Source organism: Herpailurus yagouaroundi, unplaced genomic scaffold (genome assembly GCF_014898765.1).
Source record: "Herpailurus yagouaroundi ecotype Mexico unplaced genomic scaffold, PumYag 159, whole genome shotgun sequence".
Classification (NCBI taxonomy): Eukaryota; Metazoa; Chordata; class Mammalia; order Carnivora; family Felidae; genus Herpailurus; species Herpailurus yagouaroundi.
The window spans coordinates 17961863-17974454 of NW_024412400.1; the positions used below are offsets into that span (position 1 = coordinate 17961863).

General features: G+C 44.1%; 2 protein-coding genes across 6 annotated transcripts in view; one reads left to right on the forward strand and one right to left on the reverse strand.

Moving 5' to 3' along the window:
* Positions 1-6287: 6287 nt before the first annotated feature.
* On the reverse strand, positions 6288-8769 carry LOC121034167 (vegetative cell wall protein gp1-like). The gene is made up of 4 exons (XM_040481111.1): positions 8677-8769; positions 8113-8574; positions 7008-7171; positions 6288-6808 (listed from the first exon to the last, which is right to left on the reverse strand). The coding sequence occupies exons 1-4, from the start codon at positions 8767-8769 to the stop codon at positions 6688-6690; spliced, it is 840 nt and encodes a 279-aa protein (XP_040337045.1). The 3' UTR covers positions 6288-6687.
* THRB (thyroid hormone receptor beta) overlaps positions 8574-12592 on the forward strand; it is a 391410-nt gene continuing 387391 nt past the window's right edge. For 4 of the 5 annotated variants that reach the window (XM_040480053.1, XM_040480052.1, XM_040480056.1 and 1 more), the window contains exon 1: positions 8574-8927. The gene's annotated coding sequence lies outside the window, so the exon portion shown is untranslated. The remainder of the gene's footprint in view (positions 8928-12592) is intronic. The other variant, XM_040480054.1, reaches the window with a different exon arrangement.

Consider the following 12592-nt stretch of genomic DNA (forward strand, 5'->3'; position numbering starts at 1 on the left):
CCTGAGCCGAAGTCGGACACTTAACTGACTGAGCCACCTAGGTGCCCCCAAAAAAGATAAAATGATATTAATAATGACTTTTATGCTAATAAGTTGAAAAAGTCAGATGAAATGGAAAAAAATCCCTAGAAAATTACATTTTGTCAAAAACTAAAAAAATGAAATAAAAAACCTGATTAATCCTATAACCATTAAAATGAATCTATAATTAAATGACTCTCAAACACACACAGACACATATACAACAACAACAACAACAACAACAAACAGAAAACAAAACAAAAACCCACTCTAGTCCCTAGATATCTGTATCTATACCAGAAAACGTTACCAAACATTTAAGGAATAAATAACATCTACCCCAGAAAATAGAAAGGAAATAACGTTCAACAATTCTTTGTATGATGTAGTAAAACCTTGATAGCACAAATTAACAGAATGAGAAAGGAAAATCACAGGCCAATCTCATCCACTACCTAAATACAAAAACTCTAGACTTAGACTTAGCTAACAGAATCCACCAATATATAAAAAAGACAAAAATAGGATCGGGGCCGCCAGGGTGGCTCAGTCGGTTAAGTGACCAACTCTTGATTTTCGTTCAGGGAGCCCCATGGAGCCTACTTGGGATCCTCTCTCTCCCACTGTCTCTCAAAATAAATAAATAAACTTAAATATATATATATACATATATCCATGTATGTGTGTATATATATATATATATGTACCAAATTGAATTTGCTATGGGAATGCAAGATTATTTTAACATCAAAATATCAATGTGTAATTTGCTACATTGAGAGAAGAAAAAAGAAATAGATGATATTTTTACAGATGAGGAAACTGAGGTGTAGAGAAGATAGGTGACACACACAAAATGATTAGCAAAGACACAAAGACACAAAGCTGAAATCCTCAACCAGCCCATTGTTTAATATGAACCACAGTGGAAGGTTTTCTCTAAACCTGCATAAATGGAAACTCACAAACCATAATAAAACCTTGTTTTATCTGCCGGTTCTAAATTTGATTGTTTGCCCCAGATGTATCATTTATGGAAGTTCAAATTACATTCTACAGTTGCATCTGAAGGAGCACTGTGAGCAATATTTTATGTAGTGCTTTGTAAACTTAGGATGAAGCAAGTTTATTGTAAAAGAGAACCATAATACGCGAAAATAGAAAGGGACAGTAAACTGATACTGCCCTCAAATTGAGAATCTCATTTAAGCTGACAAAAATAAGTGAATTTGAAGTTATGACTATCACTCCAGATCTGACTCATTCGGGGTTTTTAAGGATCTGAAAATAGCCCATAATCATCAGCATCATATTATGTGTTATTGTATCTAGACAAATTAGAATTCTTTCCATGAAAATGAGCGAGATCCACCTTTATTCCCTTTCTAAACAGCAAGGATATTTTCACAGAATTTTTAAAAATTAAATTTCCACTTTTGATGCATATAAACATAACTCAAAAAAAAAGGAAGTACACTTAATCGATATGTTTTGGGGAGGTGTGTCACGAATCACTAGATTTCTTCCGTGATTGACAAAGAGTTTGGCAACGTGCTATACTTTGCGTGCTCACAATAACGTGGGTTATTACAGTCCAATTAGCTATTATTCACCTCACCTCAAACCTACCTTTCAGAGAGCTGAAAATTAAGATTGAATTTATAAGTGTTTTTGTATTCCTAAATTCCTTTTCTCCATTCATCTTTTTCCGGACGCACTGTAATTCATCAGCACCTTCATTTTTGCATAGGCTTTTCATTTGTGGCTTAGTTCATAGGAAATAATTTGTGGTTGCTAGGAAAGCTCGTAATTGCTGCATAAGGCAATCATAGATCTGAACATGGATTATTTGAAGATTTCCATACTTACGATGTTGGGTAATATTTATTCATTCAAGTTAGACTCCACATAATGTTGTTGAATATTTTATTTGGGGTAATTGTAAGAATGAACAGAAATGCTAATTGCTCAACTTCTACTTTCTCATAATTATGCTAGTACCTCAGAGAGCTTTAGTAGAATGATTAAGAAATAATATATGAACAGTACTTCCACTCCTTAGTATATGCCCAGGAGATATGAATGCATGAATCCACAAAAAGAATTAAGAATTTTCAAAGCTGTTTTTTTGTAATAGCCCCAAACTGGAAATAACCCAAATATCTGTTAGTTGGAGAAGGAATAGACACATTGTAGTGTATTTGTATGATTAAATATCAAATAGAAATTAAAAATAGAACAACTTTCTAATCCACACAATAATGTGACTTTATCTCAAAAACATAGCAGTGAGTAAAAGAAACCAGATAGAAAGGAGAACACACTGTGTGATTCTATTTATATGAAGTTCAAGAGCTGGTAAAGCTAATAAATGATGACAGAAGTAAAAATATCATTTACCTCTAGAAAGGGAGTGGTTATCAACAAAGAAGAGGTACAGATAAACTTTCTAGGTTGCTGGAAATGTCTAGCTTGTTCTGGGTGGTCATTACACATAGGTATAAAAATGTAAAAATTAATCAAATTAAATGCTTAGGATTTGCCTATTTTACTGTAAATAAATTACACTTGAATTTAAAAATTATTGCTCTCAACTTTTTTTTAACATAGCCTTTTGTTATGGAGCTATATCCATAACATATATCCATGTTGATGTACCTAGGCCTATTTTATTATTTAACTGTATCTATTTAAAGAAAAAAAAATATCCTTTGGTGGAGTTTGGTTTGGCTGACGGGTATACTGGGATAACAGTAACTACCACAACAAATAAACTTGCACATTTCAATGACTTAACATGCCAGAAGTTGGTTGCTCAATCACGGTAACATTTGAAAATGAGTGTTCTCATTCCTTTCCATATGGTGATCAAGGGACTCAGACTCCTTCTAGCTTGTGGCTTACTAGTCCCTGCCCAGAGGCCTCAGCATCTTCTACCTCCAGCTGGGAAACAAAGAGAACGTAGTTAGGTAATTTTTAAAGTTTCAAGCTAGTGACATACTTGTTTTACTCAGGCCTTTTCTGGTCCTCCCAGTGAATAGCAGTTTCTTAAGGAGTTAGGGACGTGTCCCATGACTCCCAGACATGCTCATATTTTCCATCTCCTTGTGACTACCCCATGACTCCCTCTCCTACATAATGGTAGCCTGATGGGCTAGTTAAGAGCACAGCCTGTGCCATCAATGCCTGGGCCTGAGCTTGAGCAAATTATTTGATCTTCCTATGTTTTAGCTTCCCCATCTGGTCATAGAGTTCTTACAGGATTTCTTAAAATTGTGCAGTATTTAGGACAATGCCTAGAAATAATACATGTGTAATAAATATTAGCTATAGTACATACTTCTTGCCATAAGCAGCCATACCAGAACATCTATTGCATCTCCAATATGCCCAAGGCTTCTACCATGACAAAGAATAATAGTGGATTTTCACCAGACCAGCTTCATGGGCATGCAATCTGTGCAGTTGTACAGGGTTCCACGCTCAGAAGGGCCCCCTGCTTTCAGCCTGGCACTTAGTTTAATGCTCTTTCACCATCTTGAAATTCTTGCTGATTTTATCCTTGAACTTGTGTTTTGTAAGTGACATTTGATGGGACAATAGTTCATGTCCATGAACAGAGGAGAACCACACAATATATATGTCCATTGATGTTCTTTGTTGCTCCACTTACTGTTGGGGGAGGTCACTGACAGGATGTGACCACCTGTTGATCTATGAGCTGGACCCAGGCAATTAGAGTCTCCTCACCCTCTCCCTTATCCTTGGAATATGGGTTCCACTTGCCTTCCCTGTTCCCAGAAGCTACCCCAAGGACACACCCTTGAGAGAGGGGTTGGTGTTGAGACCTTCTGGACGGTATAGGTGACTGAATAGCATCAAGGCCTCTATATAAACATTTAAGATTTGGCAGGTGGGTGTGGAGACTACTTATCTTGCAGCTGCCCAAGACCAGTCTTACATGTGAGTTCCCTTGCTCATTAATCTACCACCTACCAACCTGGAATGGCCTGACTCTTTCTTTGGTCTCTCCCTGGGGACCAGTTTCAGATTACACTTGGGATTCAGATTCAGATTCACATGGATCTTGTGAACCAACACTTATATATAACATACTTGATGCCCCATGAGCACAGAAGTCCAACAGCCCCGCAATGTGTGAGAGGTCAGCAAAACTCAAATGGAGTATAAGATAAGCATGTTACATCTATGACTAAGTGGGAGCACTGACAACCCCAAGAGGCCATGCATTCCATTCCACTCCATCTCACTCCATTCTATTCCATTCCATTCTTGCTTTGAATGTAGAAAGAAAGTAACAACCAAGAAACTTTATCATGTCCTTTCTTACTCATTTTACATCACTGTATTATCTAACCATTTACTCTGAAAATGATGACACGGAAGGAAAGGGCAACCCATAGTTCCTTTTCCTTTGAGGTCTTCCTTACTCAACGGTATGTAAGTCTAAGATAGAATGTTGGCAGAATGGGCACATATCAAGAAGCAAAATAAAAACAGTTGAGCTAGTTTGTGCTGTGTTTCCACTGTTCTGATAAGAACAAAACACATATGCATATACAAACTACAAAATACATGAACTAGCTACAAAATACAAATTGTGTAATTCGGTTGATTTCACATATGAGTTAAATGCTCTTACATTTGCATTTAAAACTACCATGGCATAATATAAAGATGAACAGTGAAATTTGTGCTAATAATTTAAAAGGCTTATTTTCTTTACTTAGAATGATGTTAAATAGCAAATAAAAAATACCATGACAATTCCAAGAAGAGAATGTGGAAGAAAGGAGATAGCTTTATATTTTCTACCTGTAATGGTGCTTTTTTTCCCTGCTTTTTGAATAAAGGGCCCCACATTTTCATTTTGTACTAAGCCTTGCAAATATTGTAGCAGCTGTGTCTTTCCCTCTCTATGACTTCTCCCACAAGCTCCACCTGGTCATCTTCCGCGGGAAGTGCTATCTCACCACCGTCACCACCATCACCAATTCCTGGGCTACCACAGCCTCCTCACCAGCAATCACCTAGAAAGTTACATTTATATATTTCTCATTGCACTCTTAAAGTACAGTTAATTTTGAACATGTCATCTCCCCTAATAGTCTGTCTTTCCTGAAGGGCAGGGACAGGTTTGGCATTCTTACCTGTCTAGCCATGGACCAGAATCAATGCGGCCTCATAGGCAAAATAAATTCCAGGAACTAACAATAAACAGAATGAGAATCTCCAGGGCTGGGTCATTTGGCTGTACAACCATCTTGAGAAGGAGTTTTTGAATGAAAGAAAGAATATTAGTGGTCCTAGTCCCTGGAATAGCATTTCCCAGGTTCTAATACTCCCAGAGTAGTAAAATCTAGTCCATCCTTGATGGACTGGTTCAACTTCATCCAGTGGCATCTCCCTTGATTTTTTTCCCTTCTCTCACAACTCCCTGCCATGTCTAACTCCCTGACCTAAAGTTCCTTACCATATATTAATTATCTTTGACCCTGAGCAAGTCTATTTGAATTTTACTTTTCTGATTAGACTTTGGTATTATTGAAGGCACAGAAGGATGAGGGCTTGGGTGAGGCATGTGAGGCACTTTCCTTGAGTGCAAAATTTAAGGGGCATCAAAAACTGTAATAAAGAGAAACTATGTTTTAATGTAATATTTTTAAGATAAAAATTAATGTAACAATCATCCATGATGAGCAATACATCAATACTTTAAGTAAAGACAGGCTCAGACCCTGTATTTGCACCACTGGCCTCCGTGGCTTCAGTGTAATCCCAGTTCTGTTGACTTTACACTTCATTTATCTTCTTACCCCAGCGGTGGATGAATGAATGAATGAATGAATGAATGAATGAATGAATATATGAATGAATGGCTCCCTTGAACCAAGGCAGCAACTTGAAATTTGTCGATCCTGGTAATGAGGATGTCTATCAGTGGCATGTGAGCATGGGTTGTGAAAACAGGTTTGATGTGCCCCCTCAAATCAGCTAGACTGGAACAGGGGCCATATAGTCTAAAGTTTGAATATTATTTTTGACTTCAGTCAGGTCCCCATAAAACTATTGCTCTATTGGTCCCTTTGTGAAACATAAGAGCAATCCTTGTTTGCCATCATGGAGTCGGCCCTCAGAGGGCCAATTCATGGAATCCTTCATAATTCATGTTGTTTCAATAACGTTGCATTAAAATTGCCTTCTCCCATTGTCATATAACATTGTTACAATCATAGTCTCAGGAGTTGTTTGAATAATGCCATGTTATTTATTTAATGTTGTAATTTACTTTTTATTTCAAAAGTTTCCAGGCAAAATGAGATCAGAAAAGCAAAGCCATTTGAACAAAGGGGAGCAACAGTGTTTGTTATACTTCATTCTCCGTGTGATGTTTTCCTTCTTAAGATGGAATCTAGCTCCAAGTTACACTCAGGAAGAGGAAAAAAAAAATTCAAAGTCCCATTAGGCTTCGGGGCCTATTATTCACCTTTGTGAAGGAAGACTCGCATCATGCCCCGCCCACTCCACCCTTCCCCACCCCCCCATTACAAAGTCGTTCGCATGTCTCAATAGCCCCTGCGCAGACCCGGCTGTCAACTGTAGTGGCCTGTCAAAGCCAAGCTTTTTCCTCAGTGGCCTGATTTTTCACCCACAGTTAGCCACCAGGGGGCCGCCTATTTGGAACAAACGGTGCAGACTCCACAGCTTTCCTCCAAAGCAACCAAAACATCCCGGGGCAGCATTGGAGCAGAGCCCAGGAACTTCCCTGCAAGGGAGAACAACTTCTATCCAGCTACAAAACCTGCAAAGCCTATGGTATATAGCCTTATCACGAGTGAAAAATAAACTACAGCAAGGATTTATCGCCAAGAACCGAGGGGATTTAAGGTCCGTGGATTCTGACGGGGAGGCCCCTCCCTCTCGCCAGGGAGCCTTGGGGTCTGCGACTTTCTCTCTGGAAGCACCTGAAACACCGTGCGTCCAGGCGCAGGCAACAGTTCCCGAATTTCTGGACAGTTGTGGCTGTTAAGGCTGCTAGCCAGAGTGGTGGCTCCTCGCCCTCTTCCGTGGGATGCTCGCAAGAAGCTGGAATAAAATCACACGTCACCGGCTGGAAATCTGGAAAGCTCTGCAATAAATCATCTATACGTTGTTCAGACAGTTGAGGATACAGACCGTCATAGCTCTATCCCATTGTTGTACGAATAAACGTATATATTGAATAATGAAGTAGGGATTGTTTTTAATGTAAGAAAATAATTGTACCCTGTCGTCAGAATAGTTTTGCTGCAAGTATACCTTCGTACCGACTGCATTTTAGCATTTTGGGCACTCCGTATTTTTACAAGCATTCTTCAAGCCCAGAATGCAGCTGCCCGCTTCATTTTCTCCTAACCTGAACCCTGGGCTTTCAACACTTGAGGTGGAGGATGGGGGGCAGTTCAGAAATTCTTACTTGCCTGGGGCAGAACGCTGCAAGAGTATACATTATTGTTGTCTTCCGGGTTTTATTTGTACATACCCAGGGCCAAGGCAAATTAATAGGGCAGCCCTTCTGGAACCTGTGGAGTGTCTGGACTCTGCACACATCTCCCAGGATATGCATAATTATGCGGAGGGGTGTCTCCCTCAAAAGCAGGCCAGGTATTTTCCAAATTATGGGGGGGGGGGGGCGGGCCCCGGGCGGCGGGGGCCGGGTGATGTGAAGGGAACTCCAGACAGCCCGGCCCGTGGGAGGCCCCAGGAGGAGCCAGAGCGCTCTGTCCGCCGGACACGCGCCACAAGTGGTTTGGAAAAAAGGGAGAGGAGCGCGCTGGCAGGGGTCACACTGGTCCTTCGGGGCAGAGAAAAGCCCGTGCTTCTGGAAGGTCCCCCCGCCTCCTTGTCACTCGTCCCCCGTTTCTTCCTCTTCGCCTACCAGAGGAATGACGTCCAAACCCGAACCTCGGTGCGCAAGCCGCCGGGTGGGTGGACGCGCGGCCGCCTAAACCGCCGCAACATCGCCACCCTGGGAAGGGCACCCTGGGAGGAGGGCACGGCCGGGACTGGGAGGAGAGGGAGCGCCCGAACCTGGGGAGGCAGGTGCGGAGGCGGCCGGCCTGGGGCGGTGCGCGCGTGGGCTGCGGGGTAGGGGTCCGCGAGGTAGGGGTCCGCGAGCGCCCAGCGGCGGACACTTCTGAGCGCCCCCCCCCCTCCCCGGAGCCTGGCGGGGGGCGTCGGGTGCCATCCTGGCGGCCCCTGGGCGGCGGCGGCGGCGGCGGCGGCGGCGGCGGCGGCGCGAGCGTCTGGGAGGCCATTTCCTCGCTGCGCCCCTGGCGGAGCCGGGTTTGCTTGCTCTTGGCCGCCGCCGCCGCGCGAGTAGGACCGCCGCGAGGGTTGGAGGGGAAACCAGGTCACCGGTTCGCGGACGCGGCGCGGCGCGGGCGCCCCGGGCCCGGAGTAAGGCAGTGCCCCGGGAGCGGGCCGGGGCGGGCCGGGTGCGAGGGGGGCCCGGAGAGGCGGGGACTCCGGTGCCCGGACCACACTCGCTTCCTACGCCTATAAAAGTGGAGTGGCCGGGGAGGGCCGGCGCGGCCCTGGCGGCGGCCGCCTCTCTTCGCCCAAGGAGTTGACATTTTGCAGGACTCGCGCGACGTCCCGTCGCCGGCGCTCCCCGGGACCCCGCCGCCGGGAGGAGGGGGCGGAGGAGGGTGGAGACTGCGGGGCTTGGCCAAGGAAGGCGCACATCCTCGGGCGGGCGGCCGTGACGCGGCGGGGATTAACTTTGCATGAATAATGTGAGTGCGCTTGGAAAGGAGACCTTCTGTTCCCCGGGCTCGGGGCAAGCGCCCGCAGGCTGCCTTCCCCGGGCAGGGGCGCTCAACCCAACCATCTGGAGGGCACTGGTAATTTGGCGAGAGGACCGCGCGGAGGCGGGGGCGTGGGGGGGAGGGGGGGGGAGGGGGCGGCAGTTCCGACCGTCCAGAAGGGTGGGCCGGCTGGCGGCGGGGGTGTCGCGGGAACCTGAGGGGTGCGGGCGGCGAAGCCGGGCGCGCGGGCGGGCGTGGGTGGAGGGTGTCAGCCGCCGTGTTACCTGCCTCCGCGGGGCTTCTGCACCCCTGGTCCGGGAGGAGGTGCCCCTCGTGCTCCGGCACCGCGCGGCGGCAGTCGGGGAGCCCCAGCGTGGGCAGTGGCGGAGCAGGGTGTCTGGGGGCCCCCTCCAATCGCAGCCGCTCTGTTCCTCAAACCCCCAAGCCCAGCTGTTGACAGGCTCCTTGTGAAATGGAGTTTGGCATCCTTAGCGCCGAACCGAGTGGAAGTTTCCATGATGAGGAAGTTCTGTGACACGGGGGTTCGGAAAAGGTTGGCAGACACCGGGGGGGGGGGGCGGGGAGGCGGTTTAAAGGGACTGTGGGTGCCCCCCATCCCCCTTTTTCTCCTGCTCCGGAACTCCGGGGTTTGGAAGGGAGAATAATCTTGAATGTTGGCGTGCGCCGTGGCCGGTGCCTGGCGGCTTGGCTTCTCCTCGCCTCCTCGGGGACTCGGTGGCGATTTCGCCTCCCTGCTGGGTCGCGCGCTTCTTTGCCTCGCTCTTCTTTTGACGCAGCATCTTCCTCTGGGTCGCCTCGAGTTGGTTCTGGTAACCAGGAGTTGTGCCAGCTGCGCTCTCCTCCCCCGGGCCTCCAGCCCCCTTCCGAGGAGGACTCATTTGGGGGAGTTGTTTTTTGTTTTTTGTTGGTTTTTTTTTTTTTTTTAACCCTAGTAGATCGCGTCCTTCTTAGCTGCAGTTGTCATTTTGGAGGAGGATTTCCCAATGACCATTGTAGGATTATTAGTGCTAATTCTTAAGCCTTCTGATTTGTTGGAGGGGAGGGCACATAGGATGTTGTTGTCGTTGTTGTTTTTTTTAATTTATTAAAGGTTAAGTGTGTACTTGTCCCCAAATGGGAAATTTTACAAAAGAGTCTAGAAGCATAACAATTCCTAAGCCGAAGCAAAGAAAAAGAGTGAACCTGAACAAACAAGTTGAACACTCTCCACCCTCCCGTCTCCACACACGTTCAGATTTTGTGAAGATTGAAACACTGTGCCTAATCATCAGTAAATAAATTTGAAACAAAGTCTTCCTTGTAGCCTGTTACTGGTCTTAGGTGCTAGTGAGATGCAGTTTTAAAGACCAGTTTTGAAGTTCAAAAACTAAGCATTCCTTGGATGGTGTATCCATGTCAGAGCCCAGCAATTTTTATAATGGTAAAAGCATTGGATCCCGTAGACCTGTTGAGCAATATCTTTACATTATTTGGCCTTGTTCTAGTTTATGCTGCTTATTTACATTGTAATAATATATAGCATGTGCTAGATTACAAAGTAATAAAAATTGCATTTTAGTTCAAATATTCCATGATTCATTCTGAATATTCACTCGTGACTGATCTGCTTCCTAATTCACTTCTGCTTACCTTTCTTATTCTGAAACTAGTCAGAGACTAGGAAACATTAAAGAAAAAGGTGTTTTGATGAAAAGTATTCTGAGAAGTGGATATTTTTAGTTTTCATGCCAGTTGGCTAAGGGTTTTAATTGAGTCTAACAGAAATTCAATAGTAAGTGATTTTTTGAAGGTAATATATGGGAAGACATGGGTGAACAATCATTTATTATTTGTACACGTTAAATGGATACTGTCAAAATCTTATTTTTAATGAATTTCAAAGTTATATATATATTGGAAGTGGGACCATCTGGTAGTAGATATGATTTGCTTTTCTTTTTTAGTGAGAGTATGTGCTACTAAATATAGCTATTGAACTATTTTTTTAATGAAGCAATTCCTGTTGGCATTATAATGCAAAGGCATAATTTTATTGACATTGGAATGTTGTTTTATAGACTAACTGGCTTTATAAGAGGAATAAGCATTCCATCTCTCTCCTTTTAGCTTCTTTATTCTGTCATAGTGATGAATTAAGACAACTGCCTTTTAATCTAACATCTTTTGGGAAAAGGTAATTTCTTAAAATTTCCTGAAGAGAAGAGAGAGTTGTGGATTCCTATCCTTTCCTGGAATTTTTGAAGTTGTTTGAAGCATGGCATGTGTGGAGCCACCCGTGGGATTGCAAGTTTGGTGTTTGTGTGTTTGTGTGTTTGTTTTAGCAAGCTTATCCTTTTGGTAGAAATCCGAGTGAGGTGATTGGTTTCTTGAACTCCTCTTTGTCATTCTAGTGTAAGATTATGTGTCAACTTCTTAAAAAGCCCTTCTGTGACCACTTGACTCATTCTTTCTCAGAACCATCCTACTGTTTTTAGTTTCTTCCCCAACCCCCCCATCGCTTGGTCTTCTTTGCAATCTGAATTGTCATTTCATTTGGTACTTGTTGAATACCCGTCTAGAATGTAGAATCCAGAAGAAAAGAGTCTTGACTGCCTCATTAACTCTTGATTCTCCAGCGTCTTAAACAGTGCTTGGCACACCGTAGGAGCTGGATAGATCTTGGCTAAATAAAGCAATGGTTGCACCCAAACACTGTCTTCCTAAAAATATGTGACTAAGCAACCTGAGTGGGTACCAACTGGGTATGTCAAGACTTGTGCCTGCGTATATGTGTTTGCCATGAATATATGGTTCCATCTTTATCTCTGTCTTTCCCCCCACCTTTTTTTTTTTTTTTTTTTTTTTTTGAGATGAAAGCTAGCCCCATTCTATTCTATATAGTGACATTGCAGAGGATTATTTCTGCAAATTCTTCCTGGGGGCATTTGCCTTGAGTACATGCAAGTCCTCAGCAGTTTGCCTTAACAGGTTACCCAGATTCCCTGAAGACACTGACCTTCAACTCTCTGGGTATCAGCAGAATCTTTATGAGTTCCAGAGGCATTGTCAGCGCTAAGAGTGAAATTCCAGGGAACCGACATCACTGGATGATAGCGGTGCCTTCTCACTCAGCAGGCTCTGGCAGTGCCTCTGGCCTTGGCAGCCCTAAGGGGACCAAGGGCGTGTTGTGGTGTAAGCTGGTCTACACAAGTAGCAGTTCCTGGGGAAGGGGCGAAATGGGACTGTCAGGATACAAGACAAGATGGAAATCGCCCTTGGGGGTAGATTTGGAAATAACCAAATGTCCAAATTTGGACATTTGGTTACGCTGTGTTGTAAGTGAAGTCATTTAACTTTCCCCCTTTACCTCCTTTCACACTTTCATAAACAGATTCTGAACCAGATGATTGTGCGAGGTATTGCGTTATCTGAGTTTTCAAGTGACCCAGGTGTGATACCCAAAGGGTCATCTCCGAATTAGCTATTCATGGAAACGCTTTTGACAACTGAGACAAAAAGGAAACGACAATGGGTAATTATGGTAATGTGTTTTTGTTTACAGAGTATGGGCTTTCAGAAATGTGTCTGCATAAATGCATAGCAAAAATCCCACAAAGCGATAAGACTTGTGAAAATGGTAGGGGAAGAAAGATCAAAATTTTCTACAGGAGTAAAGATCATTAAACTGAAATCCTAAGTGCTTACTGCTTTATTTAATTTAGCTCGGGGCGCCTGTGTGGCGCAGTCGGTTAAGCGTCCGA

Coding starts and splice junctions, on each gene's coding strand:
- LOC121034167 (XM_040481111.1), bottom strand. CDS start 8,769: ATGTGCGCCTTCCTTGGCCAAGCCCCGCAGTCTCCACCCTCCTCCGCC. Junction 8,575..8,676: donor GGGAGCGCCGGCGACGGGAC/GTCGCGCGAGTC, acceptor TTATAGGCGTAG/GAAGCGAGTGTGGTCCGGGC. Junction 6,809..7,007: donor CTGGACGCACGGTGTTTCAG/GTGCTTCCAGAG, acceptor TCTCCCTTGCAG/GGAAGTTCCTGGGCTCTGCT.